Below are 23689 nucleotides of genomic sequence, written 5' to 3'. Positions count from 1 at the left end.
CCCCACCACCACCACCATCACCATCGAGGTGACACAGCAACTTAGATATATAAAGAGACGAGGAGCGACAAGTCACTCCACCCAGCGCCCCTTCCGCGCACCCGTCTTCCACGAACAGAGGCAAAAATGACAGACCGCATGATAATCGGCAACAACCCGCTGCCCAGCAACCCCACGCCGCTGTCCGCCCCGCAAGAACAACAAGTGCGCGACCTGTACTACAAAAACGTGCGAGCCAAATGTGCCCCGGAAATCGAAACTTTTGCCTCGTGTGCCCTCGGCCGCACATTCACCATGATCTATGCATGCCGCGATGCGCGGCTCGCCATGAACAGTTGTATGCTGCAGTATCAGAATCAGGATGAGCTAGACAAGGCGCGGCAGGAGTGGTTTGCGCTTGCGGGGGAGAGGAAAAAGGTAAACATCTTTATGAGAGGTTTGGGACATTGTTCTGACGATTGACAGGCGAGAGAAGAACATCAGAGGAAGCTTGAGGAGGCGCGGACGAAGCATAAGGAGTGGTGGAATTTGGATGAGCAAGGGAGAACGGTTGGAAAGAGGGCGGAGCAAGTGAATGAGGCTGGACTGGCGAGGCGTGAAGAGAATCGTGTGGATGATCGGGGTGTTACGAGGGGAGGGATATATAGAGGGACGTGAATGGGATTGGACGTGGAGTGGAAAGGAAAGGAAAGGAAAGGAAAAAAAAAGAAACAAATTCACATTACCCATTCTTGTACAGGAACACGACGAAACTCACTTTGTATGATATTGTAACATCATCTTGGAAATCATTCATATATTTGTTCTCTTTTTTGCTAGACAATGATGCCAAGTACAACCATGCAAAGGCTGAGCTATTTGAAGCTCTGGTATATATGATATAGAAAGACCAGGCCTATACCTTTCTCTCTCTCTCTCAACGCCATGAAATGCTAAAAGACCCATCAAACGCCTCGTCTTTACTCTTCTCACGTTCACCTCCCACCACCGATGTCATTACCTTGAACAACAATTAACTCAGGAAAATCACCCGTTATTCTCCTGATTGATCCCCATGGCCTCCTCAAATTCATCATCATCCTGCTCCTCATCCTCCATACCGCCCATCGTCGTATCCCCGGCTTCACCCCCAGCGTTGCCATTAACCCCGCCCACAGGGCCCCCAAACCCTGATCCACTAGCACCCACATCATCATCCATATCGACGTCCTCGTTTGTCTCCTCGAGCTCCTCTTCCCACGCGCCTTTGACATCCCACCCCACGCCCGTAAAGCAGTACCGCTCGGGCGGCAGGCGAATCCCAAACTCGCGGTCTACACGGGGTAGCGCAATGCGATTCCGCTCGAGCGCCACCTCGCTCATGAATTCCTTGCCCAGCGTGCCTTGGAAGGTGCTTGCTGCCCGCGCCCCGACTGCCGTGCGCAGCGCATTAAGCGACACACCGTCTTCACCCGACTCGGCGTTGGGGCCGCTGCGTTTCTTCGACGCCGATGTTGTGGGTAGGGGTGGCTCGTATGATAACGCGTCGGAAAGGATGGATGAGGTATATCGGTAGGCAAAGTCGAGGAGCTGTAGCGGTACGCGCTCCGTGTAGGCGTGTACGCCCATGTTGGCTAGGATCAGATGGATGAGGCGTGCATCGCGAGGGCGCTTGCTGGTTCCATTGTCTTGGAGCGAGCTGGATGGAAAGGCGGCGTTCATGCTGGCCGCTGGGTTTGTTGACGCGCCATTGGATGCTTGCGACGGTTGCGATGCAGGTGGTGGCTGTGTAGGTGGGCTGAGTGTGGGTGCGTTTGCGGTAGCTGGTGGGGTAGAAATGCCATTAAGCACATTTTCTGCGGCTGGCGAAGCCATGGTGCCCGTGGTGTAATGGGGAGACGCGGGGTTGGGTTATGTTGTTGGTTGTTCGACTGAAGTCAAGGTAAAGTGCCCAAGTCGCGCCGTGCTTGGCATGCAGCATGCAGAATCCGGGGAAGAACGCCACACAAGATAATGAACATGAGTGAACACCAAAGTAGTTTCATCATCTTACAAAGCGATACGAATTTTATTTTTAAACGCCATTGGCTTTTTGTTAAACTTGTACATCATGCAAGTAATACAAGCTATGCCTTGATATTCTCCTCAGCCATGTCCTCCTCGTCACCAGTAGCCTCACTTGCAATGCTCTCATGCAAGCTTGGTGTCTTGTCCTTCTTGCCAATACGCTTAATAGAGCCCCACATGCTCGCCTTGTCTTTTGAAGTACCAATGCTCGGGCTATTTCCTACGCTGTCTGCGCTTTTGCCCAACCCAAAAAAGCCGCCAGAGCCCTCCTCTTCGACTTCGTCTGGAGTCCCGGGAACATCGCCAGCCTTGCTCTTGGAAAAGAGGCCGCTCTTCTTTCCAAAGGTAAGAAATTGATTGGTGCTGCCTTTGCGCGTCAGTTTCTGCATAAACGACTCTTTGCCTATGGAGCCTGCAGCGTCTGATGCCGCGTAAGAAATGCTATGTTCCAATGACTCGCGTGGAGATGACTCCGATGCATCGGCAGTGGAGATGGATGGTGTGTCTCGGGACATGCGAGAGTCAAGGTAGGGTGAGGTTGCTTCTCGCGAATCACCAGCTTCGGACGGCGTATGCTTGTCTTTGCGAGATGCCTTTTCTGCCTTGTCTGCCTTGGCTTTCTTTTCCTTTTCTTCCTTCTTTTCAGCTTTTTCAGCTTTCTTGGCTTCCTTCTCAGCGGCCTTTTCTGCAGCACGTTTAGCCTTCTCGGCCCTATCTTCCTCCGTCTTCTTGCCCAACTGGAACATGGTGAAACTAGCAGCCGCTGGGTTGAGCTGTTTGGGTGGAGTTGGCGGAATAGGTGGTAAGGACGAGGCCGACATTTGTCCCGGCATGTGCGACGCAGACGACTGCGGTCGGGTGCCAATTGGTGCCTGTGTAGGTGATCGCGTATTTGAAGGAAAATCAAGGACATCGTCGTGCATGATGTCCTCATTGATCAAGTTGGCGTTGGCTGTATGTTGCATTGATGGCCGCCTAGACCCTAACCGGGACCACGAAGCAGTATTCGTGTTGTTGACACTCCAGTCGACTCCGAGAGGGCTAGACCTGGCACCGAACGCATCCACATTCCAACCAAAGCGCGTCTGGCTTTCTGTCGAAGGTCGTGGCAGTGCCGTGCCTTCTCCAGAATTCGTGGACCCCTGGCGAGGTGACTCTGGCCTCTGTTGCATTCCGAGCATAGATCGAAGCCATGGATCGTCTCCTTTGGCACTACCAAACATATTAAATGGGCGTTTACGAGTAGCTACGTGCTTGGGACTGCTCGAAGACTCTATGGGTTGCGTCTTGGTGCGTATGAATGCATCATACCACGAGCCTTCTGTAAGGCTACCACGGCGACGTGGAGCGCCGAGGCCATCCAAACCATGCTCCTGACGTGGCAGAGATTGGCTTTGGGATGGCTTGAGGGATCCCAAGGCCGGGCCGTCGTCTGAGAATGTTTTGCCGCGTGCTCGATTGAGGCCAAAGAGTCCGCCAAAACGACTGGCTTGAGGGTTGGTTTGGAAGGAGCTCGAGGTTGAGTTGATGGAACGTCTGTCGCTATCCATATTGTTGTCGTTGCTCGGCTGCATTTGCAGGTCGCCGGCGCTATCTCTGGGACTTGCAAATCCAGTGGGGGACTGAGTCCGTGGTGAGGCTGGTAAGCTCGAATTTTGTGCGTGGTGCATTGTGCCAGGCGCGCCCAAGCCGGGTAGAACGTTTCTCATGTTTGGCGAGGGGTTGAGAGAAGGGGCTTGTGGTGGACCCGGATCGTCGTAGTCTTCGTCTTCTGTCAAGCCCAAGTCGTCTCCAAACAGACCAGCTGGAAGCAGCGAACCAGCTGTGGGACTCATCGGGGCCCCTCCAGTCAGGCTCTCCATATCGGTTTGCGAGAAGGATGTGCTGTAAGTACGCGGAGGTAGTGCCATGCCATTCACTGGGTTGAAATAGGGAGTTGGATTTGCGAATGACGGTGACGCGGTGGTTGGAATGCTGTTGAAAGGGGCCGAGGAAGTGTGAACAAAGCCTCCGGTAGCAGCAGAAAGTAGGCCCTCGCGCATGCTTAGCGGTCGTGCCCGTTGGCTGTTCCTCCTCACTGGTCCTGGTCCCATATCTGGAACAGATGGTCCAGAGAAGAGCTGGGGTTGACTTAGACGACGTTGCTGCATGTACCCGAGTCTATTAACAGCATCTTGGTGAGCTCTCTCTGCTTCTGCATACAGGGCCCAGGCCTGGGCATACTGCTGTTGCAGCAAGCCAAGAGTCATTTTCCACCGGTTGTCCTCTTCTTTCTCCGCGTGATCGGGTCCGTCTGTCGCTTCTGCACCCTCCTGGCCAGCCTCAAGCTTCTTTCTCTCCTCCTCGAGCGCCTTGATGTGGATTCCCTTTTCGCGAATGGCGTCCTCCAAGACCTTGTTGGCCTGGGTCTCTTCAGCGTATTTGTCCTTGATTTCTTGAATGCGCTTTTCCGACTCGGCTTCATACTCGGCCTGCTCTTGTTTAGTCTTCTCTGCAGTTTCACGGAATTCGACCGCTTCGCGAGTCCATTTGGCTACGTCGTCCTTGAGCTTCTTTCTCTCTGCTTCTTTTTGGCGGAAAATCTTTTCTTGATGAGCGCGCTTGGCTTGGGCTGTCGCGTTCTGGCGCTCGAGACTCGCCACTTCCTTGCGCAAGTCGCGACTGGCATCCTCTTTTTCCTTGAGCGCAGCCTTTTTTTCATCGCGCTTGTCGGCGAGAATGGCCTTTTGGGTGACAAATTCCTGGTCCTCATCCTGCATCTGACGCTCCACGTCATCGAGTTCGCGTCGGAGGGCGTCGAGTTTTTCAGTCAATTGGCGAATGGAATCCGAACCTTCTGATTCTTGGGCATTGCGAGGCTGGTCTTGCGACGCAGGTGAGGCCCTCCTGCCGACATCTGGGCGGCGCAAGCGAGAGGTGCTGTTGCTGTGTTCGCGGGCCATGGGAGGGGCAGCGACGGCGGTGACGACCTCTGCGAGGGTTTTGTTGGGGCGAATAATCGGGGTCGGAGTGTAGTCATTGTCATCGGAAGGAGGCACGGCATCCTTGGGTGGGTGGGGTGCGTAGTAGTCGTCCGAGTCGGCGGGGAGGGTACGGAAGCGGATGGGGACACTGGGGGCCTGGAAGCTGGACGAGTTGAGGGTGACGATGCGGATCGTGTAGTGACAGTCGGGTAGGAGATTTTCAATAGTAATGGAGGACTCCTGAGGGGAGATATCGCCGACTGGGGGAGAAGTGGGTTAGAAGGGTGGGTTGCGAGTGGGGCAAAGGGCAACGACGTACTGTCTATGCCGTTGATACGAATGACATATTTGAGGACCGAGGGGCGCTGGTCGGGGGGCTTCCAGTGCAGCAGGGCGCCATCAGCCTTGATGCCGGCGAGGGAGACGATGGGGGCGACGGGGACTTCGAGGCCGAGGACGTGGATCAGCTTGTCGACGGGCTGGGTGAGGACTTGGTATGCGCGGAAGGCGACCCTGGGCGCGAAGTCAACACGAGCGCGTCGGAGAGGGAGTAGCCAAGTGGGTGACGAGGCACATGTTTATTCAGTCATTGATTGATTGCATGCGTACCAGAACAGGGCCAAGACGACGCAGGCGGTTCGGAGCCATCCAGACGAGGAGAACAAGAGGGCCTCTATGTTGTAGTGGGCGACGTCAGGCGGCCAGTGCAGGGCGGCCGCAGGGTCGGAAAACATGATGGCTTGGGCGGGGACGGCGGCGGGGGGGTTTATTGCTTGTCGGGGCCCAGAGTCGCCGCCTGGGGAGGAGAAAAACGAATGGTGATGGGGGTGGACTGTCTGTCTGGGTCGGGAGAGTGAACTGGCATAGTAGTAAGTAGTATGGAATAGTATGGCCGAGTGCGGCCGGGGCGACAAGCATTTGGTGCTCGTCTTGGCGTGTCGACAAGCCGCCGCTGCCCTGCAGCTCTGTGTGTGTGTGGCGCGAGTGTTTGGCTGTGCACGTGATTATACTACTGTATAGTAGTAGTAGTAGTACCACTACTACTACACGTACAACACATTTACATACTGGGTCATGTATCACTACTCTCTAGTAGTAGTAGATCACGGGACTCTTGAAAAATACTCGTGTATATGCCAAGCCAGGGCTACTCATTCCAAGGGTGCACGTGGTCGCTCGCTCAGTGACGGCTCTCAACTCCCCTATGCACCCACGCACCCACGCACCCACGCACCGGCTTCTCCATGCTCCAATCCAATCCAATCCCACCCCATCCCCTCCTATCCTATCCCATCCAAGGCCCATGTCCTCGTGGGCGCATGTGCAGCGCGTCGCCATGATAACCATTACGACATCTGGCCATGCAAGATGCAACATGTCCATGGCCACGCCATGGCCTTTGCCATTGCCATTGCCCACCTGATGGCCGTGGGCCCCCGCCAGCCCGCCAGGCCGGCCGGTGCTGACGTCGCAAAGCCGCCGACTGCCCGTGACATGACGGTATACGGCCATATCGACTCGCACGAGCGCCCTGTCTGGCCGCTCTCCCAATCTATCGCTCCACGCTCCGTCTGCCTCCCTTCCAAGCCGCTGCTGTCTGCCTCTGCTGCCTCTCCATCGCCCTGTTCGTCCATGCGCCCGTCGTGTGGCATGTGAAAGCGCGCGGCCTCGGGTCATTTGCATCATTCCACCTCCTCTGTAAAACCCATCTGACGTACATTCCCCGACACCTGCTGCCTCCCACGCCCACAAACACCCCCTCCCGGCGCAAACAGGGCCCTGCTGCCACCCTCTCCCCCCTCTCCCTCTCTCCCACCCCTACCCCCCCATCCACCATGAACTACGTCCGCTCCATCACTGGCAGCGTCTCAAAGGGCTGGAACTCGATCAATCCCGCTACCCTCAGCGGCGCCATCGACACCATCGTCGTCGAGCACGAAGATGGCACCCTCGCATGTTCGCCCTTCCACGTTCGCTTCGGCAAGTACCAGATCTTGCGCCCTTCAGACAAGAAGGTCGAGTTCCGCGTCAATGGCGAGCTGCAGGACTACTCGATGAAGCTCGGCGAGGGCGGCGAGGCGTTTTTTGTCTTTGAGACTTCGCGCAGTATTCCCGCTGAGATGCAGACATCGCCCATTGCCTCGCCCGCTGCCAGCCCCGACCAGAAGCCCACCGAGCCCTCCTCGGACCGCCCCTTTGACGAGCCCGAACCCCTTGATCTCGACGAGACGGCCATGGCGCGGAGGAGAGGGCGCATGTCCATGTCGGTGCCCCCTGCCGACTACCTGCACGCAGACGCCGACTACGCTCGCCCAAAGTCGGGAGACTGGTCTGGCTTCCAGATGCACAGGGCTAGCACAGACGTGACGATGCCTTCGGTCAAGGACAGTTTTAGCAAAGCCTTTGACGAATTCCAACCACATGAGAGGGGGCCGCTGCAGATCAGCAAGGAAGACGCGACTGCATGGAATAGATCTACGCGCTCAACGAGTCCCCCGCCAGTGTCGCCCAGCGAAGCCCTTGCCCGCGCCATCAAGCTCTCCAAGAAGCTCTTCACTTCAAATATCCCTAACAAGGTCACCGAGACTGGCGACTTGGAGCTTGACATGACGGGCTACAAGAGCAGCGAGGAGGACGCATTGCGTGCAGAGGTCATAGCCAGGCGCATCCTCTCCGACGAGCTTGCAGGCGACTATGACATTGGTGCCCTTATTGGCGCCGACGAGAACGGAAACCTGTGGATCTACAGTAGTGAGGAGGCCAAAGCCGCCGCCATGGCAAAGACTTCTGTCAACGTCTTGAACGAGAGTGCCCTCCGCTCAAGCGACGCCCTGTCCGATCCTGGCTACCAGAGCGACAGCGGCCGCAGTGATGACACGGCCCAGTTTCCCCAGATTCGCAGGGATTCGGATAGTGCCCTCGGCATGTCTGCGCCACACTCGCCCGAGTCGCGCAAGAATGAGACCAAGACATATGCAAAGACGCTGCGTCTGACCAGTGACCAACTCAAAGCCCTCAATCTGAAGCCGGGCGCAAACACGATGAGCTTCACAGTGAATAGATCAAAGTGTGAGGCTTACATGTTTTACTGGAAGCACGATGTGCCCATTGTCATCTCCGACATTGACGGGACAATCACAAAGTCAGATGCCCTTGGCCATGTGCTCAACATGATTGGCCGTGACTGGACTCACCAAGGAGTTGCCAAACTCTATACAGACATTGTGAACAATGGCTACAATATCTTCTACCTGACGAGTCGCTCCGTCGGACAAGCCGATACAACAAGAGCCTACCTCAATGGCGTCGTGCAAGACAACTACCGTCTGCCAAAGGGCCCCGTCATCATGAGTCCAGATCGCACAATTGCTGCACTGCGCAGAGAAATCTACTTGCGGAAACCAGAAGTCTTCAAAATGGCCTGCCTCCGAGATATTATGCAGTTGTTCAACAAACCCCCGGGCCAAACACCCTTCTACGCGGGATTCGGCAACCGATTTACCGATGCTCTGTCCTATCGCTCCGTCAACATCCCATCCACACGCATCTTCACCATCAACTCCAATGCCGAAGTCAGTCTCGACGTCCTGTCTCTGAATTCTTACAAGACTGGTTATGCCAGTATGCGAGAGATTGTCGACCACTTTTTCCCCCCAGTCGGACTGCTTGTTCCAGCGGGGGGCGAAGCCTACACAGACTTCAACTACTGGCGCGATCCACCTCTCGACATTGCCGATTTCACAGACAGCGAAGACGAAGACGACGATGTTGACACGGAAGCGGCTAGCATCCGCAGCGAAGACGAAAGGTCGGACATTGGCGAGGATCTCGAAGGGAGCTACATGTCACGGGACTCGCTCGACGAAACAGGCATGGGCGACTCAATCATGGAGAGTGTTGAAGGTGGAGACTATGCCGAGGGAGAGGAGTATCTTGAAGACGGCCATTACACCGACGATGACGAAGGCACAACCCTGACACGCGGAGTGGGTGGTGGTGAGGGAGATGTTGTAGACGGTGTGGCATTGTTGCATGTCAGGGACTCGACGCCCACTCCACGAACCTTTTCGTAACGGCCAAGTTCGTTTTCTGTCTTGATTGCATAGCATGGCATTGTTTTGGCGTTGGGAAAGGAGACGACTATAGCTCACCATCGAGTGGTGAATGCTTTATAGCATATCTGTTTAGTTTCAACACTGTCTACATATTTAATTGTGAGAACCATGATGCTTACTTGTAGTCCAAGAAGCCGTGAGACTTGACTCTGCCGCACGTTGACAAAGGGTGTAGAAGAGGGAATTGTTGGAAGTATTTACATTCAGCTTTTAAAATGTGGCTTTTGTTCGACGCAGCAGAATTCATCCATGTCTAATGTCCTCTTCATCTGTTTCAAATTCTTCTTCAATCGTGGGCAACACCTCATACCTGCCTGTCTTACCCATTCTCTTAAAGCACCTATCCGTGTGCAGCAAATGGCCCCTTTTGCGCCGTACGAAGCCCGCAAAACACGCCGCACTCGATATAATGGCGCCAGCGCTGATGAAGACGGGAATCTTGAACTGCTGCGGCCGGTAAAAAACCATTGTCGTGGCAAAGGAGACCAGCTCAAAGAGATTTTGCAGCGACATCTCGACGGCGGAAAAGGACCCCCGTGTGGCTTCTGGCGCATCTTCCTGCACCAGATATTGCACGCTGAGATCAAACCCCCACAGCCCCAGGCGGGAGAATGCCACGCCGAGGACCAGGACTCCGCCAGCGAGCATGGGCTTGTTGTCTAACCAGAGAAACAGGCCGACGGCCAGCGCAATCGAGATGAGTTGCTCGTTGATGAACCACAGTCCGGCGCGCACAGCGCTGATGCGGCGCATAAGCCAGGGGGCGACGGCCGTGGCGCACAGCTCCAACATGACGGAGCCAAGGCGCATAAGCGAAACGTGGGTACTGGTAAATCCGAGTGATAGCAGGTATGTCGTCATTTGCGACGCGAAGCTCAGCACGGTCAGGTAGAGGAGGGAGAGCGAAAAGGACGCCAAAAAGGCAGGGTTTTGGATATAATTTTTCCACGGCCGCAGGTGGGATGCCACCATGGTTTTAATGACGGGCGGCGTGTGACGACGCGGGGCTGACCCGGAGGTATTATTGCCCTGCTGGTGGGACGACTGTCGCATTGGCGTGTCTGCTGTTTCAGAATCACGCTCGTGGTTCGGCGGCGGCGACGGCGCTTTTCCGAGCGCGAGGCCTGGCACCGCTGCGTACACAGAGGCAATGGCAAAATACTCCACCACGACGCTGATGGCGTTTTGCACGAATACAATCCAGATGGCCAGTCGGGTCGAGAAGTAGCCCTCCGCCAGTCCAATGCCGACGGGTGCAATGAGCTTGCACACGAGATCAATCCGCCGCATTGTGCTGTTCAAATCCTGCCGGTCGATGCTCAGGCTCTCAGACACCACAATGATCCCGTCCCGCTCCACGGAAATGGTGTTTGCAATGAAGGCCAGCTTCTCGACACACGCTAGTATGACACTCCCGACAAACAAGGCATATGTCGTCAATCCCTTCTCTTTCCCATGGCCGCCGGCGACCATCAAGACCAGGACGAGGCACGACCCGGCGACTGACAGTCTCTGCCACACGATGCTGTGCCTTACAACGTCCAGTCGATTTCTGCAGTCCACCTGGTGTCCTATCCAGGGCCCTAGGACAGCAGCAGCTCCAGCCCGGAAAAGCGCATAGCACGACGCGAAGAAGAGGGTTCCGGGGAAAATGGCGGCGAGGAAAATCACCGCGCCAAACTCAAACGTGCGTGCGTTCCATGTCGAGAGTGTATGTGAGACGTAGAGGCGCCACAGCAGCCGTTGCGCATTACCATCTTGACATCCTGTGTCGCTGGGGGATGCTGCTTCTGGCGCGGGGTAGGCCCTGTGTGGCGACGACGGTGGCGATGGCGATGGTGATGGGCTCTTCATCATGTTGGATGTGCAGTTTGTCGTTACACGAACGACCCGGTGATTGTGTATCACGGTAGGACAAGGACCGATGACATGCTTTCCCCTTTAGTCGACGGCCAGCAAAGAAAAAAGATACACGGGGGGAGAAGGAAAGAGAGAAAAAGACCACGCGTGATGGTCATGAGATGGGGGGGGTGGCTGGCTGGAAATACGGACGTCTGGGCTTTCCGAAGTCGCGCCCCCTCTCCCGTCTCTCCGTCTCTTTCTCCCTTCGCGGATTAATTAATTCAGCCAGGCGAATTTTTCCCCACGTTTAATCCACTTGGACCCTTGCACACTTTGGGGATCTACTTACTTGCGGCTACGGCTCCCGTTTCACATGATCAAAGGGTCCATGTTACTATTCTTCTTTTGGCAATTTCCCCTTCCAAGTGTAGCGCACGCAGTACCCAGCCGTTTTTTTCTTTCTCCCTCCCTCGTACTCACATTCGACAACGCGGTTTGTTGTTGATGATGATGATGATGATGTCTCGCAACTTGATCTACGCGAGGCGGATTCTTATCTTAACATTAGCGGAGAGCTCGTGAAACAGCCGGTAAACTAGTCCTGGTTGCTCGCTATCAAAGCAAAGTGATTCGTTCCCTTTTAGCGATCATGATCTCATTCACTCTACCCGTCAGGCCTAAAGTCTGTGCCTTTTGTGCAACCCAAGGTGCATTTGGAGTAAAATTTAAGCGACTCCATTTTCCTGGGCTGTGGAATTGTGGCGTCTATCAAAACATTCGAGTGCACTTGTTGGCTTTGGTTGATCTGCAGATCGGCTGCCACGACGCGTACGCACATCCACACGACCACGCACCAACTTCACTAATTCGGCCAAACCAATTGTATCACTCTAAGGATATTCAAAATTCAGTTGAGAACTGGCTAAGTATTTGAATCAGCTTATTTCGTACTGTTCGTTTTGCTGGCCATCTCCGAAAAAGTCGGGTACACTGTACAGGAGCAGGTCGTCGGGTCACGCGATTAAACATGTGTTCACTGGTTCCTGTCACACACGTCGCGTAGCATTTTCGGATGATCAACGTTAAATTTACTAAGGAGTCTACAGTTTACTGCTCAAATCTGAGAAGGTGAACCTTACACAGGCGTTCTGGTCGGACCCTCTTCATCCCTCTGAGCACCGAAAATGCCATTTCCTCTGAAGGAAACCATGCAATAAACCATACCCTACATCTCTGCATCGATGAGCCCGCAAGTCTCTCCGTATACGCCTGGCTTAAATTTTGTCAAGAAATATCTCTTTCGTCCATCACCTTCTGCACTCGACACTGCACTGTGTAGTCCATGTAGATAGTGGATCAGCGTTATGCGCCCCAAGCCGCGCGTGACATACTGCAAAAACATAGCGAAGATGGGCTCGTAAGCTGTGCTCAAGCTGTTGAAGCATTGAGCGGGGAAATGGATTTCTCAACTCATTTCCTGTAAGCCCTCCTAGCCCAGCATAGTCGTTGGCAAGATCACCTTCCGGCTCTGTCTGTTTGAGACGCTCGGATAGATGAGCCAGAAGTTGCTGGATGCGATGGAGTCCGCCGAGAACCATGCGAGCTGCCATGATCTCGGCTTTGGCATCACTATCTTCTACGTCTAGTGTGCTTCGCTGATGGTCGTTCGTCGTATCTGAGTCGCCGGCTCGCTGTGCATTCTTGAGACACTCACGTCGCATTGTTCTGAGATAGGAAGACATGACCTTCGAGGTGCATAGGCCGACAATGAATAGTACGTGGATATCTTGGCTACACTCGCACTCGAGAATGCTATTCATGGCTTCCGACATACTCTCATTGCTGGCGATGACATTGACCAATGATTGGCCTTGCAGCTGGCTGCGTTCGCATCTGCTTCCAAAAGAACAGAACAGCTCTGGAAATAGCCGGGAGATGACTGCAGTACAATTTTTGTTGCATGTCGGCCTGGACGAGGATATATCTTCAGGCTCGTAGCCAGTCGCGTGGGTGTCTCCTGCAACGCCCGACCATGACAATGGCAATCCAAGAAACTCCGGGGTTAGGTCGACAGGAACGGAACCTCTACCTGAATCATCCAGACTAATAAATCCATCGTTCAAGTTTGTTAGGTCCTGCGACATGTGCAGGGCAAAGTCGGCATCGTCTCCGCACATGAGTGGAACTGATTGAATGCAGAGGGTTTTGAACATCTCGTTGGAACACCATTCTGTCGACCCAGAAATATTGGGAAAAGATTCAATGGGGGAGAGGTTTTCTGGGATCGCTTGGCTATCATTGAGGCCCATTTGACTGGCGGTGGTGTTCGGTGTGGTGTTTGGTGTGGTGTCGGATCCGGGAGTAGAGAGCTGTAAGTCATTGTTTTCAATGTCGACTTCCCACGTGTATGAGCTCGAAACATCGCTCAGGGCATTTGTGGCAGCTCGTCGCGCTTGTTTGGCTTGTCCGACAGACGTGAGCTTTCTCCCCGCACGCCTGGATTGTTGGTAGACACAAGGCGTGCCTCGGCGAGCACAACGCGCGCATGTCGGCTTGTTTTTACTACATCGGACCTTTGAATCTGCACAATTCTGACAGGACTCTCTGAATGCTCGTTGCTGTTGTGGTGGTTGCGAAATAGGCGAACGCTGAGAATCAACAATGTCTCCAATCATGGTTAACAAAGCTGGAAGAAGTGTCAATGTTTAATGTTGGGTCCGCCATCTCGTGGTAATCATCATTTTTTCAAAGCATACCTGCCATCGAAAAGTGCCATCGTTACAGGTTGCAGATAGAACGCAAAATCAGTACGTACATGAACTCAACCCCTCTGAAGAAACTCAAGGGTTACATGTGACTTCCAATCTTCTACAGTGAGTCTATACAAACAGGTATATATCCATGTGGTAAATGTCCCTGACTAGTTTGATCCCAACAATTTAAAGTCCAACTCTACCTTGCTTGCACATGACCCTGCAGGTAAGACGGTGTTTTGTGCCGGGGCGCGCCTTGAACACCGATGCGTACGCCCCCTTTGCCCCACCAGAACCATTCCAAAGTGAGGTCGCATGGCTGCATGAAATAGCTATATATGTGAGAAGTTATGGTGGAGTAAACAATATACCATGTAAAGAATCGGTTTCCAATTCAAACTGCACTGTTACTAGGATATCTCAACGATGCGAGGTCACCGGACATGTTCCCAATCATTTCTTATTCAAGCACGATGTTTGATCGACGATTATTATCTTTTTGTACCTTGTCTACAAACCTAATACCGTCCTGAAAAGTAAATTAGTGGCTTGTAGTAAATGCGAACAGCTCGCCCTGACACCACCCTACAGCACTCGGCATGAAAGAGACTAGACCAAGGAACGTTATGCCAGAAATCTGGAATAGCATCGACCACAGCACGCATGTCGACTACAACACTGAAGATACACTTCCGGCCGCTAATATGCCAGCTTCATTCACTAGACGCAGATAGGAACATGTTTCCCTCGGTTAGGCGAGTCCTTGCGAAAGGTTACATCAACACACGTTGGTGGACAAGGATCTTGCGAGACGCATGTGTGATAGGCTTCACATTACTGGGCTGCCTTGCCTAGAGTTGTTGTCCCTGCATCGCTCAAGCGAGTCAAAACCAGCAAATGACTCGATGAGGGCCACTAGTCTTCGTATAAAGCTGCATTCAGCATGTCAGCATCATTCAAGGATCAACTTTCATGGACGGCTATCGCGCTAACTCTATCATTTCACCAGATACATTGCAAATGATAAAATGCTCCGCTTCTCAATACCATTGGTCGAAGGGATACGATGAGCTCGTGGAAGATCTCGTGGTGGACGTGAGCGAAGTGGCTGCAACGTTATTGTTTTTGTGTCCATATTGATGACTCGCGCATGTCGAGTAAATATACCGCCCTTGCTATCCTCTGAAATTCAACATGTTCTGTATCCACGGCCGTCCTTCGGGGCATTTCCATCGGCAGTTAATAAGATGTTACTTGGATCGATTATTCGGCGTGTCCATTGCTGCCATCGACCCAATAAAGAAAGATAGCCGATCTGTTATGCAGTCATTCCCATTCTCTTTCTGCAACTCACTGATATAATGACGTTACCAGTTCATACCAGGTAGCTGATTGCCTTCATGCGCATGTTGGAATGCTATGGTGCAACAGCGATGCGAACCTACATAGTAGCCCTGGCAATACCAGGTTCTGCAGATGAAGTGACCTGGCATAAGCACGTGGCTCGCACGTCTCGCCTCAAACGGTCGCATAGTATATGTGCCACTTGACACCCTTGAGCTGCGCTGCATAATGAACGAAGCAATACGAAACGTTCCACCGAGTACTCTATCAAGGAATCACGATCCCATACATAAGCGGTGTTCTCTCGAGGTCTTGCACGTTTGAAGATAAGAAGGGCCTTTTTTTCAACAAGATTCAGGACAAGGTTCGGCGGTACCGCAAACTTAATGCATCGCGACCCTGACCAGAGTACGGATATTCGTTCGAGACAACCGATTTTGAGTAGAAGATAGAAAGCGCATATGTGTACTCTGCGGGGCATCCAAGCTGAGAGCGAATTTTTCCCCTTCTAACAATAAAAAGTAACATCCTAGGTATTCAAGCCCAGTTTAGTAGCATTGAACTCGACATCTTTTTAATACATTGATAGGAGGAAGGAGATCTCACGTCAAAGTGCCGTAAAAGCTTTCTTTGATAATTTCTCCTCATCGGGCTCCTGCACCAAGTTTAGACACGAAGTAGATACCTGTATCTAGCCACTTTCAGATAGCCCGGAGGAACCAAAACACCAACTGTTAGCAAAAGGGCTAACGAGATCTAATAATCCTCAACACGTTTTCGATATCGCAGTGGTTGGAGTAAATTCTATCCATTCTCATTGGCTTCTTTAAAGAAGTCCCTCAGGCAATAACAGTGCCCATTTGACGGAATCGCCAAGGCTTCTTTTCTACGGAACGTCCTCAACGTATAATAGCATGTTTACTTTGGGGTCTTTCCCCTCTTCCTCAGTTTTCCAGAGTTTGATCGTGTTAATCCTCTTCTTGCTAAATATGGCCCGGTATTGAATGAATAAGTACGCAGGACCAGCAGCATGAGAACTTCCGAGCAAGCCCATAAAGGCCTCGGTTGCGGGCTTCATCGGTGTCTTGGTGGGATTTTTCCCAGGCGTGAAATCAACGCCAGGCCACAACGGTAGGTCAGCCAGGTCACCACTCTTCCCAACCTTCTCTAATGCTGTTTCCATAAGGTCTCTCGACTCAGGGTATATCACGTTAGATCGGTAAATGCGCTTGATGTCGCTTCCTGCCACATATTGGTTCCACTGAACTGCCACGATGTCGGTCCATTTTGTATTGGGGATCATCCACACTGGCATGTCGTTATCCTTTGATGCCATGGGACCCCAGTTCGTGCCGGCGATTATGTAGCCATTCTCGCCGTTAACAATGTTGCCCATAACAGCAGTGGTGGGCTATAACAGCCAGGCCATGTGGTTAGTAAAAAAAAGGTAGAATGACTATGATGGCTTACTTCTCTAACCCTGCCCTCATCGTCCTTCCATACTTCCTCATGATCCCATTGTGAAGGGAACTCATTAGCCGTATTCATCAGACCATCGCCCGTTCCTAGTGACTCGCGCCAATCATCTGATAGATGTTCAGGAACTTCTTCCAATTCTCGCCACCCTGTATTCTCGAGGATTTCTCGCGTTACGGTTCCGGCCTGGACGTTATCCGATTTCATCATGCACCAGAGAGCTGTTCTGGTAGTCAGCAGATGGAAAGAAGGGGTGGTTTTTTTGTTGAATTCGCTTACTGCATCCATGTTGTCAGTGAGTGTCCTTTCTTACAAACTGTCAGGAGAGGGTCAAAACATAGGAAAAAAAGGAAGGAAGTAAGCTTGCAATGCTTTGGTTTACCTTCTGCCACTCACAACCTTCTTGTCCCATAGTTCCTGGCTGGCTGCACGAGAGACAAGTTCAGTCGAAACATGTTCCTGCGGCAGCGGAATGAGCAAGTGGTTGGATTCTAGGGGCTCGGTCAAGATGCGTCGTTGCTGTAAGTCGGATAGCTGTTGATTGTGCACACCGTGAGAGATGTACGACACAGTGAACACCGCAATGCAGATAGCTACAATGACAGTAAAGAGCCGGTATCGAGGGCCATATCTCCTAGCTCCGGTTGTCCCAGCACCGCCGAGGATGCCGGCAGAAATCATGACGAGCAGCTGAACAAACGATATGAATAGCGAATGGAGCAAGACGCGGACATGGCAGAAGTCGAGGCGTATGGATATATACAATATGTGCTTGGCTGTCGAGATGAGCTTACGAACCACTCAGCCTGGTAATACATAATGCATCGTCTCGAAAGGTGTCCACATGAGTCAATCGTTCACATGGGTGGAGAATGCTCTCTGGGCGATGTTAGCCTATGGTCTTCGTAGCGTCACAAAGCATCCATGTTTACATGTGTCATGATATTAGCCCCGATGGAGGCGGCAAGGCGAGTGGAGTGATTTTACAGAGAACCAGGGCTAGGCAAACGATGGCTGCGGAATGAGCACATGGACCCTAGCATAAACTAATATGAGTATATCTCGATAAGCAAGGTCGGCTTTGAGCTAACTTCTTTGGGTTGGATGTCTCACGTTTCTGTTCGCTAGGTGCATCCACCGGGCCTACTTTCGCGTTCGTTCTCGTTTGCCATGCTGATATTGGATTGAATCCTTCTGTGGAATTCCAACAGCGCTACAACAGTCATGCAACATTTGTGGTCCGTTACCGTTCTATATTGAGTAATGATCCCATCAGGAGCTAAGAAGACGGATGCAGGATCAACCCGAGTCCAAAGATCTGCCTAGACTCTCACAATACAAACTTTTCTTCAAAATTTTCTCCACTATATCCGCTCAAACGAGCAGAACCGAATTGTCCAGACAACTTCAAACCCCCCATATACCCTAGTTAATGCGGATGTGAGTCTTTTCTCGCCATTGCCAAGCTGTCCAACTCGTACATGCATGAACCATGTCCTCTATCACGAATGCTTGCTTTCAATAATATCCACTTGTGAGTTTTCCTACTCCTCTCATTCGATGTAACAAATCCATATATTGATCATCTCTTTATATTGCTTGTATGGATCCCGTATCAATTACTCTAGGCCCTAATCTCTGCGAATACACTGGTCGACTATTGATTATGCATAACCTAAGGCAGATCCTCCTCAGACAAGATACTAAACCATCGAAAAGAGTAAGCTATATAGTTCCTGGTGAACGGCTTGTGTGATAGGTCTCTCATGCCTAAGTCGGCCATGCGCTTGTTGTCCCATATGGCGAACCCATATTTACGCCAGGGGTGAAAGGGAAGGCCCAGCAGAGGCGGTCTTCCATCCAGCCATTGATCGCTGGACATAACGGAATGGAAGTGGTATGAATTTTGCGTTTTGTCGAGGTTTTCTGGGCCCTGATGGAAAGTGTCCTGATTACGCTCGAATGAGGGTGGCTCGGCACAGCAACACCCTGACACTGCCCCTTCATTCCAATGTATTGTTGGCAAACCATAAGTGTTTTCGTAGATAGCTTCAACTAAAGTGATAGTCCCAGAAGTGACTGCGTCGAAAAAGTCACAGGCTGTTAGGATCTGCTCCCGCTCAAAGTCAAACACGTTGTAAAAGCCATCCGGGCTGCTCTTGGACAACGCATCAACTTCTTGTCCAGGCCAATACGTGTCTAAGCGGCCCTTATTGCCAGCACCTTGGAGCTCCAGGAACAACTGTAGTCGCCAGAATGCTTTGATCATCCGCTGCCCCTCCACCCACGAAGGCGAGCCTGTATACTGTGGAACATAGTCTTTACGGCTCTCGGCCCTTTCGAACCTTTCCCGAGATGTATGGCCAGCCCCATTCTTGATCAGCGTAGAGGGCCGCAGTTCCATTGATTTTCGTATCAGATGTTCCAGGCAGACATGGGACCAGGCATGAACATTTTCGGCAGTGGCAAGCAGATACCGTACTGCCGCGGCGGCCCGGTCCACTATCGACGAGCGCATGTCGTCTGTGACCACAGGCGAGTCAATTCTAGCCACCCTTTGCGCCTCGGACAGGGATGCTGGCAAGCGCGAAACCCGAGCTTTGAGAACCGCGCTCATCAGCCGACGAGTCTCCAGGGGAACGGTAGCGTCTAAGACTACCTCGACAATTTCGAGCGGATATCTGTTGAGCACTCTGCCCATGGTGGGCGACGCATGGGCCAAGCTCCGTAGTGATAAGGGGTCTGGTGATAGTTTAAGGATCTTGATCCTGAGCTCCACGGGAAGTCGGCCGAACGCGTCTCCTTCAATATTCGCCGTCATGGTCGCTTGTAACGCGCTCGGTGGGGCTCTCCTGGCGGGTGTCTGAAGAGAAGACGGAGTCACAGACTCAACAGAGATAGCGGTATTTATCTAGCAAATATACTTAACCGAGAACATATCACGACGCTAGCAGGTTGATTTCCGTTAGCCGAACTATGGTTTACGGGAGCAGTGCAGTTATGAAAACTCGAACCCAAAGGATACATGCAATGCGTAAATACTGTGATTGCATGGAAATTCAGAGATGTCCAAACTTTCCTAGATACGATAATGAAACAAGACCGGTACCTGTTTGAGTGCTCTCTGCGAATATTTCCTACGCCCTACGTGTCTGTTCTCGCCGTCGACCCCGGTCGTCTTTGCGGTTATTTGTTTTCACCGTGATGCATGATGGCGTTGGAAAGCTTGTTGATCACACGCTAAGCATTTTTCTTCTTTTTCTGGTTCACCTTGATCCTTCCATTGTTTTTCTCATACCTTGCTACTTGGCCTTTCACGTTCTTGCCGCATTTAACTTTTCTCCGTTTCTCGGCAGTTGCTTGCGCACATAGCCGATTGCTCCGAGACCACAAGCTTCAGATTTCGCCTGCCAGACTTGTTGTATTCCAGATTAAGTACAATATAATGACCAGTCATACATGTTGGAGGAACTCGGCGCTTCTAGGAAGCTTGGCACGCAAAGGATCAGTCCCGCAAATAGCATACGTTCCCCTAACTGTGCCACATGCAAAAATCGTATGTTTCTCTAACTGTGCCACAGGAAGAAATCACACGCTCCTCGTAATGTGCCGTGAGAAAAAAAATCACGGACTCCCCCAACTGTGCCGCAAAAAAATGGGTCATACCCTGGACTGTAGGTCGAGGATTTTAGTGGGTTAGTAAAGTCTTGATTCATTCCATGCCACCGAGATGGGGAGTAGGAAACGCCGTTAGACTTGAAGGCTGGAGAACATAACCCTGGTATGAGTAGAAGAGTAGTATCAGTATATGTACATAACACCTAGGTATCCTATATGGAACACAACCTTCCACAGAACTTCTCGTCCTTTCCTCGAGGCAAATGTATCAGAGTCGAAATTGGCACGCTTCCGAAACTCAGTGTGTCTTTTTGGAATTGCCATCATTGTCGTGCAGAGCGCTCTGGCGGTGCAATCCCCAGATATCACCCACCAGTCTCCGGAGCATGCGCCTCCCATTCCTTATCTCAACCTCATGTCCTTGTTTACAACCAGCCAGATTAACAGAAACGACTCATCCGTGAATTCGGAGTTTTCGGGTAGCATCTTTCACAAAAGACAGCGCGAAGAAGACGGAAATGGAGGCCTCTTGTGCAAAAAGGCTCCTTGCCCCGACAAGAGGTTAGTTCTCACGTTTCAGTCTTTGTCAAAGACAAGAAAGATTTTGGAAAAATCGAAATTCTAATTGAACCAGTTGCTGCGGCCCTAAGGGAGTGTGTGGTTACGGTGAAGACTTTTGTGGTGTCGGCTGCACCAGTAACTGTGATGCTGTGGCCATGTGCGGCAACTTCTCCGAAGGAGGAAACACAAAATGCGGTATGAACCTATGCTGTAGTTGGGGTGAGTGATAGCACTGTCTATTGATTCTGTAACTTGTTCTCGTCACTTATTAAGCATAATATCTCAGGTGGATGGTGTGGGACATCCGAAGTTCACTGCATTGGGCCAAATAAATTTACACTGTGCCAGGAAAACTTCGGCTCCTGCGAGATCATCCGACCAAAAACATGTGGGGAGGGCTCTGGAACGACAAAGGCCCGGATTATCGGGTATTACCTAGCCTCCAACAGCAGAGACCGTCTGTGCAACCGCATCTTTCCCAAGGATATCAAGGCCAAGGACTATACCCATCTCTTCTTCTCGTTTGCATCCATTGACCCAAAGAATTTTAGAATCCGGCCGTGGGATGATGCTGATATCCCACTGATGAAGGATTTCACGGCCCTCGACACAAATACCTGGATTGCCGTTGGTGGCTACACATTTAGTGACCCGGGCACCACACACACGACTTGGAGCGACTTATGTTCCACCCGTGAGAATAGAGCCGCCTTCATTCAATCTACAGCTGAGTTTATGGATAAGTACGGCTTCACAGGCGTTGACCTGGACTGGGAGTACCCTGTGGAGCCGAAGCGAGGAGGCGCTAAGGGAGATACTGAAAACTTCGCGAAGCTCGTCAAGGAGATGAGAGAAGCATACGGAAACAAGTATGGTATCAGTTTGACTCTGGCGCCAGATTATTGGTATCTTCGGTATTTTGATGCAGAGGCCATGCAGCCCTATGTTGACTTCTTTGGATTCATGGCGTACGATTTGCATGGTTCCTGGGACTCCGATGTCGAGACTTTGGGATCTTTGGTGCGCGGCCAGGCAGATGTGCGCGAGATTTACAATGGTGAGCTATAATGAAACCATTATCATTTACGCCGTTTACTAATGCATCACAGTAAGTATTCAGTCAACACCGACATGGTGGCTTCTGGTCATAGACATATGATTTTGGAATCTCGCTAACAGACCGTGACTTAGAACACCTTGCCCCTCTGGTATGCAAACTTGGATCCGGCCAAGATCAACTTTGGCCTTGCCTGGTACGGAAGAGGATATACATTGTCAGGTACGCTGAGCCGCCCTCAAGCGATTGCCAGTGTATGTCAACTAACAACTCATTACAGATCCCAGCTGCAACAAGCTCCTGTGCCCTTTTTCGGGCCCCAGCAAGCCGGCCGAGTGCACCCGCCAGGCGGGAGTCATGTCACTCCTTGAGATCAAGAAGCTTATAAAGGAGAAGAACCTTTCGCCACGCCTCAATACTGATTCCATGATGAAAGAGCTCATCTGGGATGACCAGTGGATCGGCTACGACGACGAGGAGACACATGAGATGAAGCGCAAGTTTGCCAACAACCTCTGCTTTGGCGGCACCATGGCATGGTCCGTCGACTTCAATTCGGGCACTGGTGACGGTGACAGTGCCCCCATTTCCACCGATGGAAGATGTGGTCCCAATAATGGCGGCTTCAAGTGCGAGGGCAGCACTTTTGGCAACTGCTGCTCGTCATATGGCTACTGTGGTAGCAGCGAGACACATTGCGGCTCTGGCTGCGTGAGTGGAAAATGTTTAGTGGGACAGGAAACGACTGATGGATCATGCGGCGCCTCGGCCAACGGCATGTTCTGCGGTCTCTGGCCCCAGGGAAGCTGTTGTTCCTCGTTCGGCTACTGCGGTGATTCTGAGGCTCACTGCGGTAAAGGTTGCCAGAGTGGCGCCTGTCTTGAGGCACCGTCAAATGGTAAAGGTTCTGGGCCCGTTTACATTGCGCCCGAGGTCTATGACGATCCGAACCCAGTCGCGTCGTGTTTCCCGCCGTGCACACTCATCATGCCCCCGTGGTCCCTCGACAAGCCAACGACCATCTCCCGGCCACCCGCTACCATTTCATTTCTCGATACTTGGGACACAACCATCGTGACAACCAGCACGGTCATCATGCTGCCCCCCGTCACCACGACCCTGATCGAAGTGTGGAACGTGATATGGATCAGCAGCAGGAATGAGGATGAGAAGAGTCGGACTACACTGGGCCTCACTTCGAGCGTCGATTTTCCGCCAGTCACTCTCACCAGGACCAGGACAGGACAGCCACCCGTCACTTGGACATATTCTCCTGGGCCCTGGCCTACCATTAATTCGGACGATGATAACCCTTTCCCCCCTCCGCCACCACCACCTCCGGGTAAGCCATCATCTGTCACTGCCGTCAGGGGGCCGCCAAAGCCGACCTGCAAGCCTGGACAAAAGTGTGGAAGCCGTTGTAAGGTCAATTGCGGCGGTGGAGAAGACGATGATAATAGTGGAGGTGGTGGCGGTAGCGGTGGCGGTAGAGGTCGCGGGCGTCCTTGCATATGTATTTGCGGTTGCATTGGCCCCCTTTGCAGCACTCCTAATCTTAACTGCGTTGGACCGGTCTGCCCACACGGTAGTGGTGGCGCAGGAGGTGGTGGTGGTGGTGGCGGTAGTCGTGATCCCAATGACCCGGAAGAGGGAGAGGAAGAGTGCACCACGAGAACTGTCACAGACCGCTGGGTCTCTTGTGACGCTCAGCGCACAACGAGTTGTACAACTTACTCCACTTCACTTGTCAGAGAATGCTCAGCCACTGGTACAGCAACGACTACCATAGGCGGAAGCTGCCCAGCGTAAGTTTCGTGCTCTATTCCAACCAACTTTGTACAGCATGCTCACAAGGCTGTAGCCCTACGTATGACCCCGATTTGCAGGACACGCATGAGCAGCAGATTCCAGCCG

General features: G+C 52.2%; 10 protein-coding genes across 10 annotated transcripts; 4 read left to right on the top strand and 6 right to left on the bottom strand.

Annotated features, from left to right (window-relative positions):
* Positions 1-126: 126 nt before the first annotated feature.
* On the top strand, positions 127-657 carry COCMIDRAFT_29832 (uncharacterized protein; the record flags this gene model as incomplete). The annotated part of the gene is made up of 2 exons (XM_007693895.1): positions 127-417; positions 466-657. 2 exons carry the CDS (start codon positions 127-129, stop codon positions 655-657), a joined length of 483 nt encoding a protein of 160 aa, XP_007692085.1.
* Positions 658-1026: 369 nt separating this feature from the next.
* On the bottom strand, positions 1027-1854 carry COCMIDRAFT_8895 (uncharacterized protein; the record flags this gene model as incomplete). The annotated part of the gene is made up of 1 exon (XM_007693894.1): positions 1027-1854. The coding sequence occupies one exon, from the start codon at positions 1852-1854 to the stop codon at positions 1027-1029; it is 828 nt and encodes a 275-aa protein (XP_007692084.1).
* Positions 1855-2105: 251 nt separating this feature from the next.
* On the bottom strand, positions 2106-5743 carry COCMIDRAFT_8894 (uncharacterized protein; the record flags this gene model as incomplete). Its single annotated transcript, XM_007693893.1, has 3 exons — positions 2106-5269; positions 5329-5522; positions 5619-5743. 3 exons carry the CDS (start codon positions 5741-5743, stop codon positions 2106-2108), a joined length of 3483 nt encoding a protein of 1160 aa, XP_007692083.1.
* A 1101-nt stretch (positions 5744-6844) lies between these two features.
* On the top strand, positions 6845-9082 carry COCMIDRAFT_106303 (uncharacterized protein; the record flags this gene model as incomplete). The annotated part of the gene is made up of 1 exon (XM_007693909.1): positions 6845-9082. The coding sequence occupies one exon, from the start codon at positions 6845-6847 to the stop codon at positions 9080-9082; it is 2238 nt and encodes a 745-aa protein (XP_007692099.1).
* Positions 9083-9367: 285 nt separating this feature from the next.
* COCMIDRAFT_106273 (uncharacterized protein) lies at positions 9368-10981 on the bottom strand (the record flags this gene model as incomplete). Its single annotated transcript, XM_007693908.1, has 1 exon — positions 9368-10981. One exon carries the CDS (start codon positions 10979-10981, stop codon positions 9368-9370), a length of 1614 nt encoding a protein of 537 aa, XP_007692098.1.
* Positions 10982-12250: 1269 nt separating this feature from the next.
* Positions 12251-13641, bottom strand: COCMIDRAFT_106286 (uncharacterized protein; the record flags this gene model as incomplete). Its single annotated transcript, XM_007693907.1, has 2 exons — positions 12251-12292; positions 12358-13641. 2 exons carry the CDS (start codon positions 13639-13641, stop codon positions 12251-12253), a joined length of 1326 nt encoding a protein of 441 aa, XP_007692097.1.
* Positions 13642-15949: 2308 nt separating this feature from the next.
* On the bottom strand, positions 15950-16746 carry COCMIDRAFT_106287 (uncharacterized protein; the record flags this gene model as incomplete). Its single annotated transcript, XM_007693906.1, has 2 exons — positions 15950-16474; positions 16534-16746. The coding sequence occupies 2 exons, from the start codon at positions 16744-16746 to the stop codon at positions 15950-15952; spliced, it is 738 nt and encodes a 245-aa protein (XP_007692096.1).
* A 1468-nt stretch (positions 16747-18214) lies between these two features.
* On the bottom strand, positions 18215-19360 carry COCMIDRAFT_106308 (uncharacterized protein; the record flags this gene model as incomplete). The annotated part of the gene is made up of 1 exon (XM_007693905.1): positions 18215-19360. One exon carries the CDS (start codon positions 19358-19360, stop codon positions 18215-18217), a length of 1146 nt encoding a protein of 381 aa, XP_007692095.1.
* A 1447-nt stretch (positions 19361-20807) lies between these two features.
* Positions 20808-22339, top strand: COCMIDRAFT_52723 (glycoside hydrolase family 18 protein; the record flags this gene model as incomplete). Its single annotated transcript, XM_007693904.1, has 4 exons — positions 20808-20937; positions 21005-21756; positions 21910-21997; positions 22056-22339. Coding segments are annotated over 4 exons (1254 nt in total), but the record flags the coding sequence as incomplete, so codon positions are not given.
* Positions 22340-23225: 886 nt separating this feature from the next.
* Positions 23226-23564, top strand: COCMIDRAFT_106295 (uncharacterized protein; the record flags this gene model as incomplete). Its single annotated transcript, XM_007693903.1, has 1 exon — positions 23226-23564. The coding sequence occupies one exon, from the start codon at positions 23226-23228 to the stop codon at positions 23562-23564; it is 339 nt and encodes a 112-aa protein (XP_007692093.1).
* Positions 23565-23689: the final 125 nt, after the last annotated feature.

Source organism: Bipolaris oryzae, assembly GCF_000523455.1.
Source record: "Bipolaris oryzae ATCC 44560 unplaced genomic scaffold scaffold_187, whole genome shotgun sequence".
Taxonomy (NCBI): domain Eukaryota; kingdom Fungi; phylum Ascomycota; class Dothideomycetes; order Pleosporales; family Pleosporaceae; genus Bipolaris; species Bipolaris oryzae.
This window is presented reverse-complemented; position numbering and strand designations above follow the sequence as displayed.